This window comes from Peromyscus leucopus, chromosome 4, assembly GCF_004664715.2.
Source record: "Peromyscus leucopus breed LL Stock chromosome 4, UCI_PerLeu_2.1, whole genome shotgun sequence".
NCBI lineage: Eukaryota > Metazoa > Chordata > Mammalia > Rodentia > Cricetidae > Peromyscus > Peromyscus leucopus.
Window position 1 is genome coordinate 5,055,449 of NC_051066.1, and position 19,607 is coordinate 5,075,055.

At 39.6% G+C, this 19,607-nt stretch overlaps 1 protein-coding gene across 2 annotated transcripts in view; it reads left to right on the forward strand.

Annotated features, from left to right (window-relative positions):
* Pbx3 (PBX homeobox 3) overlaps positions 1-19,607 on the forward strand; it is a 193,375-nt gene that overhangs the window by 143,113 nt on the left and 30,655 nt on the right. For both annotated transcript variants that reach the window (XM_028886055.2, XM_028886057.2), the window contains exons 3-4: positions 2,436-2,677; positions 13,890-14,080. In XM_028886055.2, coding sequence (XP_028741888.1) covers positions 2,436-2,677; positions 13,890-14,080 — 433 coding nt within the window. The remainder of the gene's footprint in view (positions 1-2,435; positions 2,678-13,889; positions 14,081-19,607) is intronic.

The following is a 19,607-nucleotide window of genomic DNA, read 5'->3' on the forward strand; positions in this document are numbered from 1 at the left end:
TCATTAAAACATTTTTCTTGTTCTTAAGCAAGCACATGTTGATTTACTTACGGTTTTAGAAAGCGGGCATCATAAGAAAGTATTCTAGGTGTTAAAATATGTACTTATAATTTTCCTTGTGTCCACTGCTACTGAGACTCCTAGTGGCACAGGGGTGGGACAATAGTAAATATTATTAGAATGCCACAGGTACCTAGTTACTTTCTGCCTTGTGTATTCTTGATGACTTTTCTTCTCTCTCGGTTTGTTTCCCTGGTATATTATTAGTCAGTGAGCATCTATTCCTCTCTGCCACACTGTGCAGGGAACTCAAAGAAGTGTAATGATTTGGCTCTGGCTGTTGATGTGAAAGAACCTTACTACATACCATGAGGAAAAGATCAGTGTGTTTAAATACAAAGGGAAAATTAGAAACCTTACAGAACCTTGAAGGCAGATTTAAAAAAAAAATACACATTTGCAGGCAGGTATGGTGGCTCACACCTGTAAGTACTCGAAGGAAGGGGTGTGTGGGGGGGTGTCAGTCATGCCAGCTTGGGCTATATAGTGAGACCCTATCACTTATCAACAAAGAAAAATTTCTCTCTTTTCAGAAGAAGTGCAATTATCTAGAAATAACACACACACACACACACACACACACACACACACACACACACACACACGCATGAGCAAAAGTTGACTACAACAGAGAAATGTAAAGAGCCTAACTTGATATAAAACAAAACAGAACCAGAAGTGCAAGATGAAACCATCCAGTGAGCTCATGCACACCAAAGCCTGGAGAGCAGAGTGTGTAAACCAGGAGTGGGTCCGTCATAAGCTCTTAACCCTGGAAGTATTTAAGTGAATCAGAAGAAAGAAAAGATTTAAGTTGAAAAGAACAACTTAGCTGCTGTGGAGCAGTTCTAGAACACAGTGAGGCAATTCTTTCTAGTCCCCCAGTAACTAGCAAATACACCATCAGCAATGATGTGTTTCTAGAGATTTTAGCTTAAAGAGTTATCTAACTTTTGGTTTCCCTAAATAAATTTATCACCTTCATATGTTATAATTTTCAGATCTTATTTGTCTCTGAATAGGCAACTGATGTAATTTTTAAATTATGGTGACTTAGTTTTATTATTCAGTTGAAATTATTTTTAAACAAAAGTGACAGCTTTAAAATGTTTTGGGGGAGGAAATCAAAGTTGTGGATTTGAGCTATGGCAACCAAGAGCTCTGTCATGCTGTGAGTGTAATTCAGGGTGTCTATGGATGAAGTCTGTTCGTAAAAGAATTGATGGGACATGTAGGTTAGCATATGAAATCTCAGAGCTGGTGATCAGTTGAGTACTTGACAGCTTATAGATGTTACTGTCATGTAAGTTACACCAGACACAGAGTATGTGCCACTGTGGATAAACAACAGGCACACACGCAAGAGGCAGACTCCAAATGCAAACATATGAGATGCCAGCTCCCCCTCCCCATGCCTTGTAAGTAGTGCGGGGAAACCTGCTTCTGAACAGATTTACAGAGGTTAATTGGGCTGGGATAGTTTATATTGTGTTACACATTAATGAAAATGCTGATTTTGAGCTGTCATGACTCCAGTGCTTTTTATACCACGATAATTATTTTAAAACTTTGTCTTCTGTGTTGTTGAAAACATCTTGGCAGAAAGCCTGTGTGACCTGATTAAACCTATGAATTGTCAGCTGTGATCTATCGTACTCAGAAGAGGTTGCTGACTGGCACCACTTGGAAGTTCTTGATGTAAAAGCAGAATGAGATTGAAACTACTGTGCCCAGGACTCAATTGCTGTGTCGGTGGCACATTTTAAACTCTGTATTTGGTGTCCTTGTTTGTGCAGTTTGCTGGCACATGCCTAACAATGTTCTTTTAATATGTATTTTAGTCTAGCTAATTACATCATATTGAGTGTATTTTGCTTTTGAGATTGCATGATAGAAAAGCTATCTAGTCCTGTTTATTTCCCAATTTTTGATACAGACTGTAGATTAAAATTATTTTATGGAATTTCCAATTTTATTTCTATGACTGTATAGAGAGACAGATTAACCATGCTTTGTGAGTTTGTTTATATCTCTGCAATACTTTCTTTTTCTTAGGTCCTCCTTCCTACTTTATGCATAAATCATTTAAATCTGAAGTTCAGATAATCAGAATATTCTAAGAGCTTATCTCTTTCTAAGAGTCCAAGTTGGGGTTAAATTATGAAAGGGTGTATAAAGAGTCCTAGGATGCATGTAAATGTATTTTGAAAGCAATTCTCATAGTCAAGCTTGTTTATCAAATGTGATCAATGAAGTTCTCAGCATGAATTGTAGTACGCTGATGTTGTTTGATTATTTTCTCAAATAAACAAAATACTCACACTGTTTGTCCTCTGTCTCTCGCTTCTTCTCTCTGTCTTTCTCTTTCCTTGAAGGTCTCAGCATCAGAGGAGCCCAGGAGGAAGACCCTCCCGACCCCCAGCTAATGAGACTGGACAATATGCTTTTGGCAGAAGGGGTTTCAGGTCCTGAGAAAGGTGGGGGATCGGCGGCAGCAGCTGCAGCCGCGGCAGCCTCTGGAGGTTCTTCAGATAACTCTATTGAACACTCAGATTACAGAGCCAAATTGACCCAGATCAGACAAATCTATCACACAGAACTGGAGAAATATGAACAGGTCAGCAGCCGCCACTCTCAGTCCTGCACAAACCTCTATTGTCTTCTACTAGACTGTACTAACCAATTCCAAGGGCCATAAGGGGTAGGTGTTAACACAGACTAAAATAAGCAAAGATGATGTACAAAACCAAGAGAGTTGTGGGAGATGCTGTGAGCTTATGGGGGCAGAGCTAACCCTCATATCTCTTTGTTTCAGTTTTATTCATTCCTCACATTCATGGTACCTAACTACCACACCTGTAAGCCCTTCCTTCCTGCTAACCTCATACTTGGTGCCCTGCAGAGCTCTGTAGAATTCAACCTAGTCACTGTCTTTGTTCATAATCTCTAACAGCTGGCAAAAAGAGAAGCATCATTGCATAGTGAGCTTTTTGATCTCATACACTGTGAGTTCTAGGAACCTCATAGGAATTCATTCTATGGACTGTGCTAGACTATGTGGAAGGGGCTTCTGGGATCATTTGAGGATGAGACTCCTGGTTAACTGTGATTGTGCCAGGACAGAGTAGACCAGGCATTGTGTGCTAAACCCTGATCACAAAGAATAGGATTAAAAATCTTCTCAGCAAACTTACTAGCCAGACTTAATTGAATCTCAGGTATCTTTGAGTTTAAGTATGTCATTGTTCAATCTGCTAATAACAGAAAGTCACATTGCCAGTTTAACTCAAGCATGCTATTGATTACCAAATGACTCTAGATTTTCAGAAACCCATATTAATTCAAATGTGAGGGAACTAAGTGATTCCTGGATTCAACATACTGTGGTAAAATGTGGGTAGTCAATTTTTAATATATTTTAGTTAGTAATTTAAGGCTAAAATTCTACTTAGATTAAGGACTTCTCATTTAATGTGGATTTTCATTTGAAAGGTCTTTAGAAGATTCACTATAATGTCAACTTTTGAACATACACACAAATAAAGAGATGAGTTGAGTCTTATAAAATAGATACTGTATGTTAGCAGTCCTTCATAATGCCTATACATTTTAGTGGGAACTGTGTGTGTGTTTGTGGTATGGAGGGGTGTTCCTGGTGACTTTTCCTTAAAGAAAAAAAATTTAAGAGTAGTTTTAGGTTCATGGCAGTATTCTCAGAGATGTCTTCATGCTCTCTGATCTCACATATGTATGGCTTACTTAGCAACACCACCTGCCAGAGAGGTCTATTTGTTACAGCTCGTGAACCGGCATTGACACGTCAGCACCCCAAGTCCACCTTCTGTTATGGAGCTCTTTTGGTCTCATGCAGTCTATGCACTTGGAGAAGTGCATATGCTTACAGCATCTGAGAACATTTCCACTGTCCTAATGGTCCTTGTAACACCTTCTCTCTGCCTCTCCCTTCCTACCCCTCCCTCCCATCCTCTCCAACTTCCTCTTTCTCCTCTCTTCTTTTTCCCCTTCACTCCTCCCCCATCGATCCCTGAAGACCACTCTTTGGTTTTCATACTGATTTTTCACAGTTCTCTGAACAATTTCAGTTGTATATGTTGGCCCTCTACACCTGCCTTTTCTTACATTCTGAGAATGATAGTATTAAACCAATGCTGCATCTTTATCCCAGAGGTGAGTGTTTTGAGGAAGAGTAGAAAGATACAGTGTATGCTAAAATGAAATGCAAATTAATATTATAAAATTTTCTATTTGGGGGCAAGTCTTTCTGGGATTCAAAACTATATTTTATTTGTAGGGATAAATTTTGGTAGAGAATGTTTAGATAATAAATTTAGAAAAATTATTGTGTATGTGTATGAAAAAATCCAGCTTTCTGATTTGACATGAATAATTGAGAATAAACAAAATAAGTCATGGTTGAGAGGTTGCCCTAAGCATAAACAGTAGAAAATGGTTTTAATTTGTAGTATAATCCTAATTGCCTAACTTTATGTTAAATAGGTCTATGCATATTTACCAGGCAACTGTCACTAGTCACCTTGCATAGAAACGGGTGTGTGGGGCCAAATGGCTGCTCTGTTCTGGTTGTTCCTGCCCTCTGTCACAGTACTCTTCCCTTACACCGGACTTTCTGCTTCTATAGATGGCCCTGTTAGAAGTTGGGTAAAGCTGGCATCAGCAGAAGGCAAGGACTCAAGCCTTCTTAGCTTAGAAATACCCTAAAAATTGCCCATGAGCCTTCAACAGCTTCAGTCTCAGCTAATACCAGAATCAGCTCACTAGTGTGTGTGTGTGTGTGTGTGTGTGTGTGTGTGTTGCCTTAAAAATACACATTATACACAAGTTCTACATAAATTAATTAATTGTATTTGAATTAAATATAAAATTGAGAAATAACAAATTTAAATGTTATAATGGACCATATTTCTGGATAGAGTTGGTGCTTCATGGATTCTTGAATATATGTTTCCTTCCTCATTCTTAACATGTTCAGAAGGACATGTATAGACATGTGGAATCTGTGCAGCACTGTAGGCAGATTATGAAGAAGTGATCATAGATTGAGCTGAATTCCACTTTACACACTTGGTCCTGGAAGTTCTCAGTTATTTACAGATGCCGTGTGGGGTTTGACCTCTTGAGTTGTCTTTGGACAACTTTAGAGCTGTATTTCTGCCAGTGCTGTTTTACAGGAAGAGGATTCCCTCTGTTTAGACCCAAGAACAAGGAGCTTTGATTACTTGCATGGTTAAATAGAGCTGAGTGAGGGCAAGGAGTGACATTTCTAAAATAGATGGTATTGTATTTCCATTCAGTGTCACCCACCAGGGTCAGAGTCAGGCATCAAATCAGGTTCTGATCGTATGCTATCCTTGACTATTGGGTTTCATTGCTCTACACACAGAACTGGAAGATAATGCAGGTTTTCATACTCAGGCATCCTAAGACTGACCCATGTTGGTTTGTGTTTGAGATGGGAACAGAAACAGATGAAAACAACTATCTTAAAGACTTTCCAAAAAAATGTATTTTCATCTTAATAGTGATCAGGGGGATGCTGAATGACAGAGTGTTTATCAGGAAGTAGGAAGACCATGTATTTCAAGGCAGAGGCTTTGTTGGAAGATTCTGTGAGTCTCAAAGAAATAAACCATATCAGAATCTTAAGCAGTATTTACTCTGCTGTGTTTTGCAATGAAGCTGTAATGAAAATGTATCTGAAGTCTGCTCAGATTTAGATTGCCATAAAATTAACAAACATCACCACTGCAGTCAATTAAAGAGCCTCCCAAGTTAAAGCGCAGCCACACTCACAGTGAACACACTAGCGCTGCAGCAGGAGCAAAATCACGTCTAGCCTGCAAGGCTCAGTTTTACATATTAGGGATGGATTGTCTTTAGACTCCTCTTCTTCCCCCTCCAGAAAATGTTCTTTGATCATACATCACTATTTTATAGACTCAGAAATTTGATGATTTGGGAGATAATCATCCAACTTCACTCACAAATGTTTTTGAGATATTACATGTTGGCTGTGTATAGTGAGGTACTTTAATATTACCATCACCCGATAGGCAACAATCCTGTTCTCCTTTGGTCTTGCTGATCTGACACCGAGCTGGAATATGATAGTTTTCCAAAGCTTGCAGCAAGCACCTTAATACTTCATCTTGAGTTTATTGCTTTCTTCTGCTTGAGAGACAAATCTCTATCTTCTTGATTAGCCACAAATCTTGGAAAATGCCTTTACTGTATTTTTCAATATTCCTATGGCTAGAGCCCCAGCTGTTAGAATAAATCAATGAATTCTGAATAAACATAAGCCCTGGTGCTAATGAGTCTTGTTCTTAAGAACCAAGGCTCTTGGTTGAGCTGTGCTTTCTTGGATTCTCTACCTTGCTACCAAAAGGGAATGGACACACTAGTTTTTGCACATGAGATTTGACCTCAGTGTTTGTCCTCAGTTGAAGAGGAAAAGATATATCATGCTCGATGTAGCTCTCCCACTCTGCTTGTATACAGGCAATTCGTGCTGTAATTTACAGCTGCTATAATAGAGACGACACATTGAAAGCTATCTACTATAATTACATTGAAATACATTTTTGCTCAAGGCAAAAGTATTGTAAGGTTCCCAACCCTTGTTAAGCATCTGGAAAGCTGCTCTTTGAATTCATCCCAAATCCACTAAAGCACTAGAACCAGACCTGAACTCTGAATGTGCTCAAATCCAGGTACCATTTGGCAATTGCAGAAGACTACAAGAACTTACTACTGAGGTTTCAGGAGACTCCTGGAGAATGGAGGGTAGAAGAATTTTTTTGTTTTTGTTTGTTTGTTTGTTTCTCTGTGTAGTTTTGGTGCCTGTCCTGGATCTTGCTCTGTAGACCAGGCTGGCCTCAAACTCACAGAGATCTGCCTGGCTCTGTCTCCCAAGTGCTGAGATTAAAGGCGTGTGTCACCACCACCCAGTGAGGGTGGGAGAATTTAAGCCACAGTAAAGACTGTATTTGTAGTTTTGGAGTATCCCTACATTATATACTTAAATTTTCTGGCAAAAAAAATCACCTTTGCTTATAAAGAGATTTTATTTTATCAGGTTAAAAATGCTGATGTTACCATTGGGGGATGTAGCTCAGTGGAAGAGCCCTTCAGCATGTATTCAGTCCTAGGTTCATTCCGTGGTAGTGGCAAAAATGGTGCTGATTATTGCCTTGTTACCACAAATGCCTAGGTCCATTTTGCCTTTCATAGTGATTAAGCAGATAAACAAAAGACACTACCTGGTGTAAAGTTTGTATTTCTGTCTCCCTAGCAAGGCTCTTTTTACTCATTACTTCATGGGAAGTGTCTTTAAGGTCTCAAGTGTGCTGAGCAAGTGTTCAACTCCAGTCCCTTTTACTTATATCAAGACAGAGTCCTGCTGAGTTACCTAGACTGGCCTTGAACTTGTGAGCCTCTCGACTCAGCCTTCTGAGCATCAGGGATTACAGGTGTGTGCCAGCATACACAGCCAGGTTTACCCACTGGCTTTCATGCCAAGGATTTTCTTACTTGGAAGGAATATTTGCATATTTCCCTCTTTTTCTCTAAGTTACTGGTTGGTTGGCTGTATATTGATCTCATTCCAGTTGGCGTATACAAGATCTTTAAATGTTAACTTTTATCCTCAAATAAGAATTTGTAGATTTAATAAGCATTCAATGAATATGAAAATCTATAACATTCGAGTAAGGTCATATGAGGTTATCAAAGTATCTAGAAACTGAACAGTTGAAGTCAGATTTTAGGGCCAACTACTGTTTGTTTGAAATGGGGTCTCACTATGTTGCTGAGGTTGGGCTCAGATTCTTGGGTTCAGTGAATGTCTTGCTTTAGCTTTGAAAGTAGCTGAGACTATAAGCAAGCAACATCATACCTGAATGGGCATCTACCTTTAAGCAAGAGTTATTCTTTTCATCAAAAGTAGGTTTTAGAATGGGGCTTTTATGAACTGTTGCCAATAATCATCTTATGGAGATAGTTACAAAGATGGTTTTTAGAATTGATCACCAAACCATTTAAAAACTTTATTTAAAAATCAGTGCTTGTTGGCCGGGCGGTGGTGGCGCACGCCTTTAGTCCCAGCACTCGGGAGGCAGAGCCAGGTGGATCTCTGTGAGTTCAAGGCCAGCCTGGGCTACAAAGCGAGTCCCAGGAAAGGTGCAAAGCTACACAGAGAAACCCTGTCTCGAAAAACAAAAAACAAAAAACAACAACAACAAAAAAAAAAAAAATCAGTGCTTGTTCCCTGTCTGATTTCACAGTTTCACATATAATTATATACATTTAAATGAATAGAAAAGCATTGAGTCTTGAATTTCAACTGGAAAAAGCACCATCACTTTTTTGTTTGTTTTTTGTTTTTCCAGACAGGGTTTCTCCATGTAGTTTTAGTGCCTGTCCTGGATCTCTCTCTGTAGACCAGGCTGACCTTGAACTCATGGAGATCTGCCTGGCTCTGCCTCCCGAGTGTTGGAATTAAAGGTGTGCACCACTGCCACCCAGCTACAGAATTTTTTTTTTTTAAATACTGAAAATTTTAGTTTGGCATATAAATATTTCAAATATATTGTAATATCAAGGAGACAGTTTTACTAGTCAAAAATATCACTATAACATTATCTAGGATCTAAATATTTCAAATCCTGGATTATCAGTTGGTTTCTATTTTCTAAAGAAAAAGGAGTAAATGGCAAGGAAAGGGGCTTATATTAAGAATTGGTTGTAATGTCTTATCAGATCAAGTTTTCCGTGACCTAGGAAAATTGTATCAATATAGTGTATGTTTTAAAACACAAACATTCATCCTACTTTTTAGTAGCTGAATTGAGAGGAAAAGGGCTTTCTGCTAATATTCTCATAGGAAAGTTCAAGAAGTCAAAACTCCTTTTCCTAAATATTCCAGTTAACCAAGGTAAATTTGCATTTATATTATGAATACTTACTAGAAAGTTTTTAACTGTAGAAAAACAGTAAAATGATGAAAATCGTCTCTATTATGTAGTAGTATTATGTAGCAATGTAGTCTTGGGTACAGGGAGGCATGTGAACGTCCTGCAGTGTGGACAGCAGCAGTTGCCAGAATCTGTTTGGGGGCCCTTCCAAACAGCTCTGGAATCATTTGAGCATCCACTCTGTTCTGTTTTTATGAAAGTCTACCTTTTAAAGAGTAGATGATGAGGCACTCTGCTGTGCTTTCCTCAGAACCAGTACAGATGATGATGAAAACGAGGCTGTAATTTACTTTCAGTGGTGAAGGGAAAAATATCACTTTGTCTAAAGTGTATGAATCTTTCTTAAGGGTGTACCCAGATTTTAATTATCTAAATGTAAATACTTAACGAATTTTACTTAGAGTAATGAGCTAAAGTGAATACCACATAAATGAGATGTTCTAATTAATCATGTATGAACTACTGGCTTAAAGGAAAGCTCTGAGTTCTGTGAGTGCTGGGCTAATGCCAAATTGCTCATCAGCATTTTCATTCATAGATGACTTCATTTAATAAGGTGGGAAACATTAGCAAATGTTCTAGGAAATTATGAGTTTTTAAAGGCAAAAACTTTTTTCTTTTCTTTTAACCTTTTTCTTTTGTGAACTACTGAATGCTTATTAGGGATCACAGAGAAAATACCCATCCTGGAGAGGATAAAAATCAGACAAAAAAGAAAAAAAAAAGAAAGCTGCTCTCTCAAGAATCATTCACGTGATGTCTTAATTACTTACAGTGACATATGCCCTGCCATGGTGTTATCATAATGTGTAAGTAGGTTTACAGGAATCTGCAGAGTTCAATGAAGAAGTTAGAACTACTTTTATACTCCCGCCCAACTGTTCTCACAGTTTGCATTTATAGTGCTTAGACTCAACACTCTTGAAGACCCCTAACCCCTGGGGACTTTGGCTTGGTAGATTCTCTCTATCAATATTTATCATAATAGAAATTAAAGCCACAAAACTCAAAACATTCATTAATCACTTAAAAAATAATAGCAAGTATTACAGGTTAGCCTAATTTTTTAACTTTTATTTTTTAAAATACCTTCAGTTGGGTGTGGTGACTTATACCTTTAATCCCAATGTTTGGAAGGAAGAGGCATTGGCTCTCTGTGTAGTCAAGGCCAGCCTGGTTTACATAGAAAGTTCCAGGAAGGAGGAAGGAAGGCATAGTGAGACCTCCCTCACCCCCTCCCATAAAAAAAGCCAAAAAAAAAACAAACCCAAAAACCCTTCAAACATTTGTGAGAACATTGCTTTTTACCCTTTTGCAGACACTAATTTATTTATTGATTTATTCTTGATTTCACTTCCATAATCAGTTGTCATACAGTTGAAGTTTATAAGGGATTTCTGGGCTTACACATTGGAAAAGAGAAGAGATGGCTAGATATCAACATCTTTTTCGGGATAATTGTGGACATCCTCTCTTATACACTGAAACATGAAAGTTACAGTTATAACAATGAGCTGCCAGGCAGTAATCTGAAACTGTATGAATGAATGTGTTGTGTTCTGTTCCTTGGGAACCCATTAGTCTAATTTGTACTTTGAATATATTTCCTCCCTATGCACTATGCATGCTTTTGTAGTGTAGTGCATTGATCATTTTGGAAGTATTACCTCACTGGATTAAGGATATCTTATGTGTGATAATGCACATCATTATACAGTATGACAATAGACTCCTTAATGTCACCACTATCAGAAAGTCTCCAGGGAAACTATCAAGGCCACAAGTTTTCAGGAATCCAAATTTCCATTTGAAAACTAAAATTTTATCATTGGCACAAATTCTGCCAGCTAGCTGTTTGGGTCTACATGATAGACCAAATCACTTGGTTCATTTTTGAGAAAATATCTGCCAAATAGCCAAGTCCAAATAATAATTTGTGTGTTTTCTTTTCATATAAAAATAGCATTCTGGGGAAAAATGACTAAACTATGAATTTAATCATACGATAGGTTTTCTTGAGCCAGTGACCCTTTGATATGCAGGAGAAGAGCTTTCTGTGTGCTTCCCCTTGTCACACAGAATCTTAAAGACACACTTGAGGGTTGAGATTTAATAAAACGAACAATCTTTAGTCTTTACTAAGAATGTTCCTGAATGAGAATAGCCTATGTGTTTATGTGACAGTGTGGTTGTGATGTTTGTTTGTTGTCTGTCTGTCTGACAAACTATTTCAAGGATTACCAAGTCCATTGGTTCACAACATGCTCCAGTGCTGTCCTGCCCCATGTAATAGTCAGGAGCCATTAGCCACAGGTAGCTAGTGAAGTATGTCAAGTTAAACTAGTCTGAATTGATATGTAAAATATACACTGGATTTGAAAGGGTGCAGAAAAGGATATGAAATACCTCACTGACAGTTTTAAAGCATTGATTATGTATTGAAATGTTATTCATGAATTATTTGAATAAAATATATCATTAAAATTAATTTTACCAGATTTCTTAAATGTTAGCTCATCATAGAGAATTTAAAAAAAAAAAATTATGTGGATCACTGTATGTTTTATTGGGAAGCACTGCTCCAGAGTTATGAGGTCTTGTGGCCAATTAGAAGGAAAGTTAGAAAGTCTGTCCTTAGGGATTTAGTGTTGCACATATGTTGGCATAGAAACACCCAGGAGCCCTGTAAAAATATATTTCACAGCTTCAGTTAGCTCATCAGTTTCCAAACGTACTGTACCTTTGGACCATCTGTTAACATTCTATGGAACTATAGAATTTGCTAATCCTGTGAGAAATAGCTCAACATTTTTCATTTTACTTATGAGAAAACTAGAGGCTGAGGTTGTCATATTACACAATTTGGAACTGATATAAGCATTCCCTTAGGGAAAGTACAGGAAATAATATATACATATCTTTCTTGGCCACGTGGCCACTTGCTTTCAGCTTGGTATAAATCCAGATTGATAGTGTAATGGGGGAAATTTACTTTTTAAAAATTTGGTGTTCTTAAAGACAGAAAAACTTCTGTTTTTGTTTGTTTGTTTCTTTCTTTTTTGAGGCAGTATCTCACTTTGTAGCCCAGGCTGGCCTAGAACTCACTCTGTAGACTAGGCTACATCAAACTCATAGATGTAGCCTGTGCCTCCTGAATGCTGAGATTAAAGGCATGCACTACCATACCCAGCCTAAAAACTGCTTTTAATCTATAGAATTCCTTAATATTTTACTGTATTGAATATCAGGACAATAATTATTGGCCTTTAAAAAACAATATAGACTATCATTGATTCTAAAAAGAAAGCAAACCAAACCCACAGAGTCTTCCCCTCAGAAATACACAAGTGTACACAGCTTGTGTTTGAGTTTCAGGAGGTTCCTAACAATCTTTTCCTAAGCCTCTCCCAGGACTATGATTTAGACGCCTTTGCTTATGGTGCAGGCTGCTGGGTTTATGGATGTTAGCCAGCCTGACTCTCATTCTTGAGTTGTGATATGAAAGCCCACCAACCTGTAGGTATTCACTGGGTGTCTGCTATGCGCAATTGCACAATTTCACTCTGAAGAGTCCTATAATGTGGGCCACTTCTCATAAAAATCAAGTTCTCACAATTTAAAACATTTGAAAAATATTTCAAATGAATGGTGAGCACAACTTACTACTACCTCTTCTTAGAAAGTGTATTCTTCCGTGAGCAGTTAGGAAAACCATTGCTCTAACGAGTGATGTTGAGGGTGGTGAACATTATGGCAGCTTCAAAATGTGTTTTTCCTGTGGCCTTAAGATAGCAGATGCTCTTTTATCCAGGGTACAGGCCGCTGTTTATTTACCAGGAGTGCTGGATTGCAGTGTAGGCCCACTTATATAGCGCTGTAGATGTACTACAGTGTAGGCAACTGAAAGAGATGGTGTCTCAGGATTGCTAGCTAAAATGTTCCAGACTCACTTTGGATTCTTGGTCTCTTGCTGCCTCTCCCCTGAAGAACTGAGATGTTTTACACATCTTTTGTTCACTGAGGCCTGCACTGTGGATAACTATCTGTTGTTATACAGCCTTGTGTGCTTACTCAGATCAGATTTATCATCCCCAGCACCAAATCAAACCAAATAGGAATCTGTGAGTTCTCCTGTTCTCTCTGCCATCGCTCCTCTGAACTCAACAAATCCTGCATTGCTAGGCTGTTACACATGTGCTCTTCTGACCTCTGTCTTCATCTGCAAAACTCCTTCCCATTCTTTAGAGTCCACTAAAGCATCACTTCTACCATGAAGCTTCTGGGTGGTCCTTTTCCTCTGGAACTAGTGAAACACTTATCACCATCTTCCCATCAGCCTTCACACTGGCTTTTTTATGTGATAAGTAATGTTCCATCTCATCTCCAAAGGCCAGCTCTTGCTCATTTCTGTGTCCCTGGCAGCTCTGGAAGGGTTTTTAACTTCATGATCCTACAGTAAACATTTGTTGAGTAAACACAACACCCTAGAAAAAAAGAGGAGCCATGAGCATGCATTTGGTAGGAGATAGCAGCCAGTGCATTCCAATGGGAAACATCATTTGGACGTGGAGCAGGGCCAGGTGGGAAGGACAGTTAGGATCTGGTCCTTTGCATGTCTGCCATTCAGTTTCAGAAATCTTGATGTTTTAACTATGTCGCCACTTTTTCCTCAGCTGCTTAGTTCACACTCTCCCTACTCACTGCCTAGTACTGCTGGATATTGCTAGTGAAGTGGAAATTCAGATGGGTGAATGTCTGGGTGTGATAATACAAAGTTTCAGCTTCTTAAGGAGTGTTTTTTCTTTCCTGTTACAGGCATGTAATGAATTCACAACACATGTGATGAACCTTCTCCGAGAACAGAGTAGAACACGTCCCATTTCCCCAAAAGAGATTGAAAGGATGGTGGGCATCATCCATCGGAAATTTAGTTCCATTCAGATGCAGCTCAAGCAAAGCACATGTGAAGCAGTTATGATTTTAAGATCAAGGTTCCTTGATGCCAGGTATGTGAGGTCATGAATCTTCTGCATGGCTTCCCCCTTTGCTCCTTGTTTGTTTTCAGAGAAACTAGCTGGTCAATCTTAGATTCTTCAGTTTGGCTAGATGAGCTCTTTTCTGTAAATAGATAGGTGATCCACCTTGTGGTACCCATACATCAGACAGCCTTTTCTTGTCCTGGAAGTGTAACTCGGGAGCTGCGGACTGAGTGACTCTGGAAATAGGTCAGCTTAGTGCTGCTGCTAGAGGCTTTAGTACTAATTACTTCCTTTCCATTCTGACACTAAAAGTTTGTAAGGTTGATTTTTATTTTGCGTGAAACTCTACTTTAATAAAGGTTTGTTTTTTTTAATAAGTTTTAAAGATTTTTTAAGAAAATTTTCTGTATATGGTATTTTGCCTACCTGTGTATCTGTGCACCAATGTATGCAGGCACTCATGATGGTCAGAAGAGGGCATTAAGTTCTGGAACTGGAGTTGAGAACCGTTTTGAGCCACCGTGTGGGTGCTGGAAACTGTACCCAGGTACTTCGCGAGAGCGTCAAGTGCTCTCAACTGCTGAGCCATCTCTCCAGCCCCTCTAAGAATTTAACATTTACCTTGCTTGTGTATACTGTTGAAAACACCGGAGATGGTGGTAACTCCTGAGAAGCACCCTATTTGATTGATCTCATTACCATAAAACACCAGTCTGTAAGGCCAAGTGAGAAAGCCTGCTAGTGTCCCTGTGTGGAGTGACACAATGCATTCTATGTGGCAGTTACTTGTGACGACCTGAATGACACAGAAGAACTGTCAAGGACTTACACACCAACTGTGAAGACGCCTCTGGGACATTTCTCCAGCCAGGGGTCTGCCCAACTGTGGAAAAGAATTTCTATTTTATCTTCTTTCTTCTCCCCTTGGATTCGACAGAAGCCATCATTGTCATCTAAATCTCACAATACTAACAGAAATGTGTGAGGCAGTGTTGCAGCTAGAAAACTAAGGGTGTGAACATCTGTCTAAGATTCAAGCAGGAGACACTTTCCACCTAACTGTGTGCTGTTTTCCTAACTGAGCAAAGTTCTGTATCCCCTGGCCCTGCTGACCTCTCAGCAGGACCCTCAGTCTTCTTCTGACGTCTCTCACACTGGCTCTCTGCTTTCCTCTTTCTTAGTCTAGTGGTTCCTGTTCACCCTTCTGTTCCTGAGCTAGCCTAAGACCTTTTCCAAGGCCCCACTTCCCCAGGCTCCCTCCCCACAGCCCAGTCTCATCATCCCTTACCTTCAGTACCACTGTGTTACCCCGATGCTTTGTTTAAAACAATGGTAGCCTGTTGGATTTGGGAATGCTGTACAGTTATTGTAAAGTTTAGCATGCGTGAGGCCCTGGGTTCTATCCTAGTACCAAAAGACAGATCAAATAAATAAGTAAGTAAAACATGACTGCAGTTTGTCATTGCTGGTTAACTCACATAAGCCCCCTCCTCTTGGTGTTGAAGGCTCTATGTGTGTGGCCTGTTCTTCGTTGTTGTGAGGATTTTCTGTTTGTTTTGTGCTGAGGATAGAACACAAGATCTTGCACATGGCAGGCAAGCTTTATACCAGTGAGCTACACCCTCAGCCTCGCTGACAGTTGTTACTTTGAGAGAGAGTCTCAGTTGCCTGATTGTCCTGCCTCAGACTCCTGAAGAACTGGAATTACAGCAGGTGTCACCATACTTGACTGCTTTAAGGTTTACTGTTATTTCTAGTTTTAAAGTGCCAAGATCATTGTAGAAAGTCTTGGAAATGTATAAACTAGAGAAGAGAGGGCATCCATAATTTTGTTCTAACAAAAAGGGGGCGGGTTGCAAATGTTTTAATGCATTTCCTTCTTCTTTCTCATTTGTTTGGTTTTGTTGTTGTTTTGAGACAGGATTTTACTGTGTAGCCCTAGCTGCCTGGATCTCACTCTGTAGACCAGGCTGGCCTCAAACTCACAGAGGTCCGCCTGCCTCTGCCTCCCAGTGCTGGGATTAAAGGTGTGTGCCACTGCTCCCAGACCCATAGTTTATACTTTAGCATTTAAATTATTCTCACTAGTTCAAACCCTCCCTTCTTCCTTCTTCAGTTCCTCACTTGTTCTGTGAAATAGTTAACAAGGCAGGCAAACATATGTACCAGTTTAGCATGCATTCTACCTGAGGAGAAGGGTAATAAGCAGGTAACACATGCCATCAATAGAATCTGTTTGATGATCCAGTGACTGTAATAGGATGATAAGTCCTGGGAAGAAAAAGGAATGGCAGAGGAGATAATATAAGAGGCTATTCTATACTTGATCTCTGACCTTTGAATTGTCTTCTGTGGATTACTTCTCAGAATGGAATATTTTTTACTCCCCTTTCTTCTGGTTTTTCATGACACCCCCATCAGGCCACAGAGTCATTGAAAGTCAAAATTACAGCAAACATATGTCATCAATTATAAAACCTAATTGATTGATGGGCCATATAAATGCCTATATTTTATTTTATGGATATTTTAAAGATATTTTATTAGAAATATATCAAGGAAAAATTATTACACAGTTATATTTGAAAACGGGACATACTTTTTTCCATAAATGACTGTGACTTGTGCTCCTATTTTCAAGAAAGGGTGTTTTTTAAATTGTAGTACAAGCTCACTTTCATTAGCACAGTAAAGTTCTTGCAACCTTAAATGTTGGAATGGGAGATTTAAAAGATTTTATTTTTATTTTTTATTATGTGTATATGTTCATGTCCAAATGTGGTTTTGTGTATGTGGGTATATATTTTCATTTTTAAGATGATTTATGTGTTTATTTATTTGTGTGTGTGTAATATACACATGCAGTGTCTATGGAGTCCAGAAGAGGGTGTCAGATCCTCTGAAGCTGGAGTTCTAGGAGGTTCTGAGCCTGATGGATGCTGGGAACTGAACCTGGACCTCTGGACCAACAGTGAGCACTGGTTAACTGCTAGATAGTCTCCAGCTCCACTCACCACAGTTTCTGTTTGTTTGATTTAATAATATTTTAATTAATTTTTGAGAATTTCAAAGTATTTTGATCATATGAATGATTTTTTTATTCATGCTTTTAGCAGCTGAAGTCACAGTTTGGGAGGTGGCATGAGGAAACAAATTAATTTTTTATCAAATTTGAGCATTTTTGTAAAAAAAAAAAAAAAGCTATTTAAAACACACATCTTCGTGGACTCTGCTAACACACTTTCTGTTCTTCCCTGTGGATGCTTTCCTGTTCTTGTCTGCATGTATGTTTTGTTTTTACATAACTGCATTCATAATGTATACACCTAATGGTTTCCTTTTTTTCCACAAAGAGTAAGTATGTTATAAGCTTGAATGAGCCGAGCTGGAATAATAGAATGGCAGAGCTGAGAGAGAGGGTGCTCCTGTCTCTGTGCCTGCTCCCCATCCCCAACCGCAGTGGTGGTGCTGGGCCACATACAGCCCTGGGACTAATGTGCAGTGCACACTATCATGAGGCACAGCCTTTAGAGTGTGGCTCCCTGGGGGAGGAGTGAAACCAAGGACATATGCCTAGTGGCATTTTCTACAGGAGGTTTTCCTAAAGAGTAACAAAGCGTAGGACCTTCCTCAGTCCTGTGCCTTCCAGTAAATTTCGCTGAGGTTGGGCTCTTGAGTGACCCCCTCTGTGCCAAGAAGCCAAGTGCATGTTCCAGGCCTGTGTGCCTACCCAAACGGGTGATCCCTTGCTTAGTGTGCACTTTCCAGAAGATCATGTTCATTAGACAAGCCTGAAGTGTGTGTCAGTGTAAAACCTTCAGGAATAAGCTTGTGTGGCTGGTGTACCCATGCTGTAATTCACATGGAGCTCAGTCTGTGCTGCCCATTAATCTGTTCTCTGAGGTTTTTAGATGTTTGCCAAAACTTCCGCTGGACAAAATCTCTGAGTCAAACTTTACTTCCTAGAGATTTTCTTCTCTTTCGTCCATTTACATTTTCTATTGTCCAAACAAATGCCTGGCTGTCATTTACTCTCTTTAACCCTGGCCTTGTCTCTGTACTTTATGTTGTAGCCGTGCAGTAGAATTGAGTGGAATGGCCAAATTGGATGTATGAGAAAGGTTAGAGCAGACAGTTAGGCATCTAAGGGGGCTGTCACTCAGCATCAGCTTGTTGTGTGGCTGCTCTTCCAGTTTTCCACACACAGCTGCAAAAGTAGGTTTTTATATGCAGGTCATTCCTGTGAGCTCTCAACAGGGAATGCCTTCAGCTTCATATTAGTATCAATTCTGGACCTTTTCCACTGTGCTTACTCCACCCCCTGCTCAGCAGGGTGTACCTCTCCAGTGGTCCCACCTCAGTGTTTTATCTTTCTTTTCAAGCCACGTGTGATTCCTGCAAAGTATGAATTATTCTCAGTAGGTTCCCCTTCTTCTACCCATTTCATCACCAGATAGATCCTGGCCCCCAGGACACAATGATTTAACCCTCCATAAAGTTAAGAAACTTCAGAACAGAAACCTGTGAATTTTTTTTTAAATCAAACCTACATTAATCACTCTCCTGACTGAGTGCTGTGCTGGCTGGGTTGTACCTAACTGCTACCTTAGTGATACCGTGGTAACCAGCTAATCACATCCTTACACCCACTTTTTGGAGTCTAGGATATCACAGTTGAGAAAGTCATTAAGATGATTTGAAAGCAAGTGTTGAGAGAATTATCTAGGGAAGGCGTTTTCCAGTCACAGAGTAGCTAATCTAAAGTGAAATCTGACAGATGTTCGTTTTCAGGCAGGAATTCTTCAAAACAGAAATAATAACCACCAAATATAAGCAATGTTTTTGCTACCCAAAATATGTTGTTAATAAATATTTGGTTTCCTGATATTTGCCCCATACGAACCCCTCCAGCTAAAACAGCAAAATGTGCTTCTCTGCTCTTTCCTTTGTGAGGAACTTGTATTGAAGTCCAGGCGGTTGCTTAAGTGGAAACCCCTAAGTATGTTTTTTCTTCCCTTCTCTCCTCATCTCATTGCTGCACTGCCCCATCACTTCCTCCTGTATCTCCCTTCTAAGTGGATCTTGAATCTTAGTTCTGTGGCCCTCGCCATGAACTAGCTTACCATCACCTCCAGCTTGACCCACCGGTGAGGCTGACTCTTCAGTAGTCTCTGCATGTCCTTCTGTTCTCTCTTCCAGCTGTTCTCAGTGTCAGCTCGACCTTGACATGAGTGACCTGAAAACTGTGGTGCAAGCCTGTGATCTCAACATTCGGAGGCAGAGGCAGGCGGAGCTCTATGAATTTGGTCTATGTAGCAAGTCCTAGGCCAGCCATAGTGAGACCCTGTCTCGAAAAACAAACAGAACAAAAAACATAAAAAGTAGGGCAAGTGAGAGAGCTTCTTGATACCAAGCTTGACAGTCTGAGTTTGAGTCCTGGAACTACATGGTAGAAGGAGAGAGCCAATTCCCAAAAGTCGTCCTCTGAATGCCACATGTGTGCCTCCACACATAAGTCATGCATACACCTGCATATGTGAGCATACACACTCTC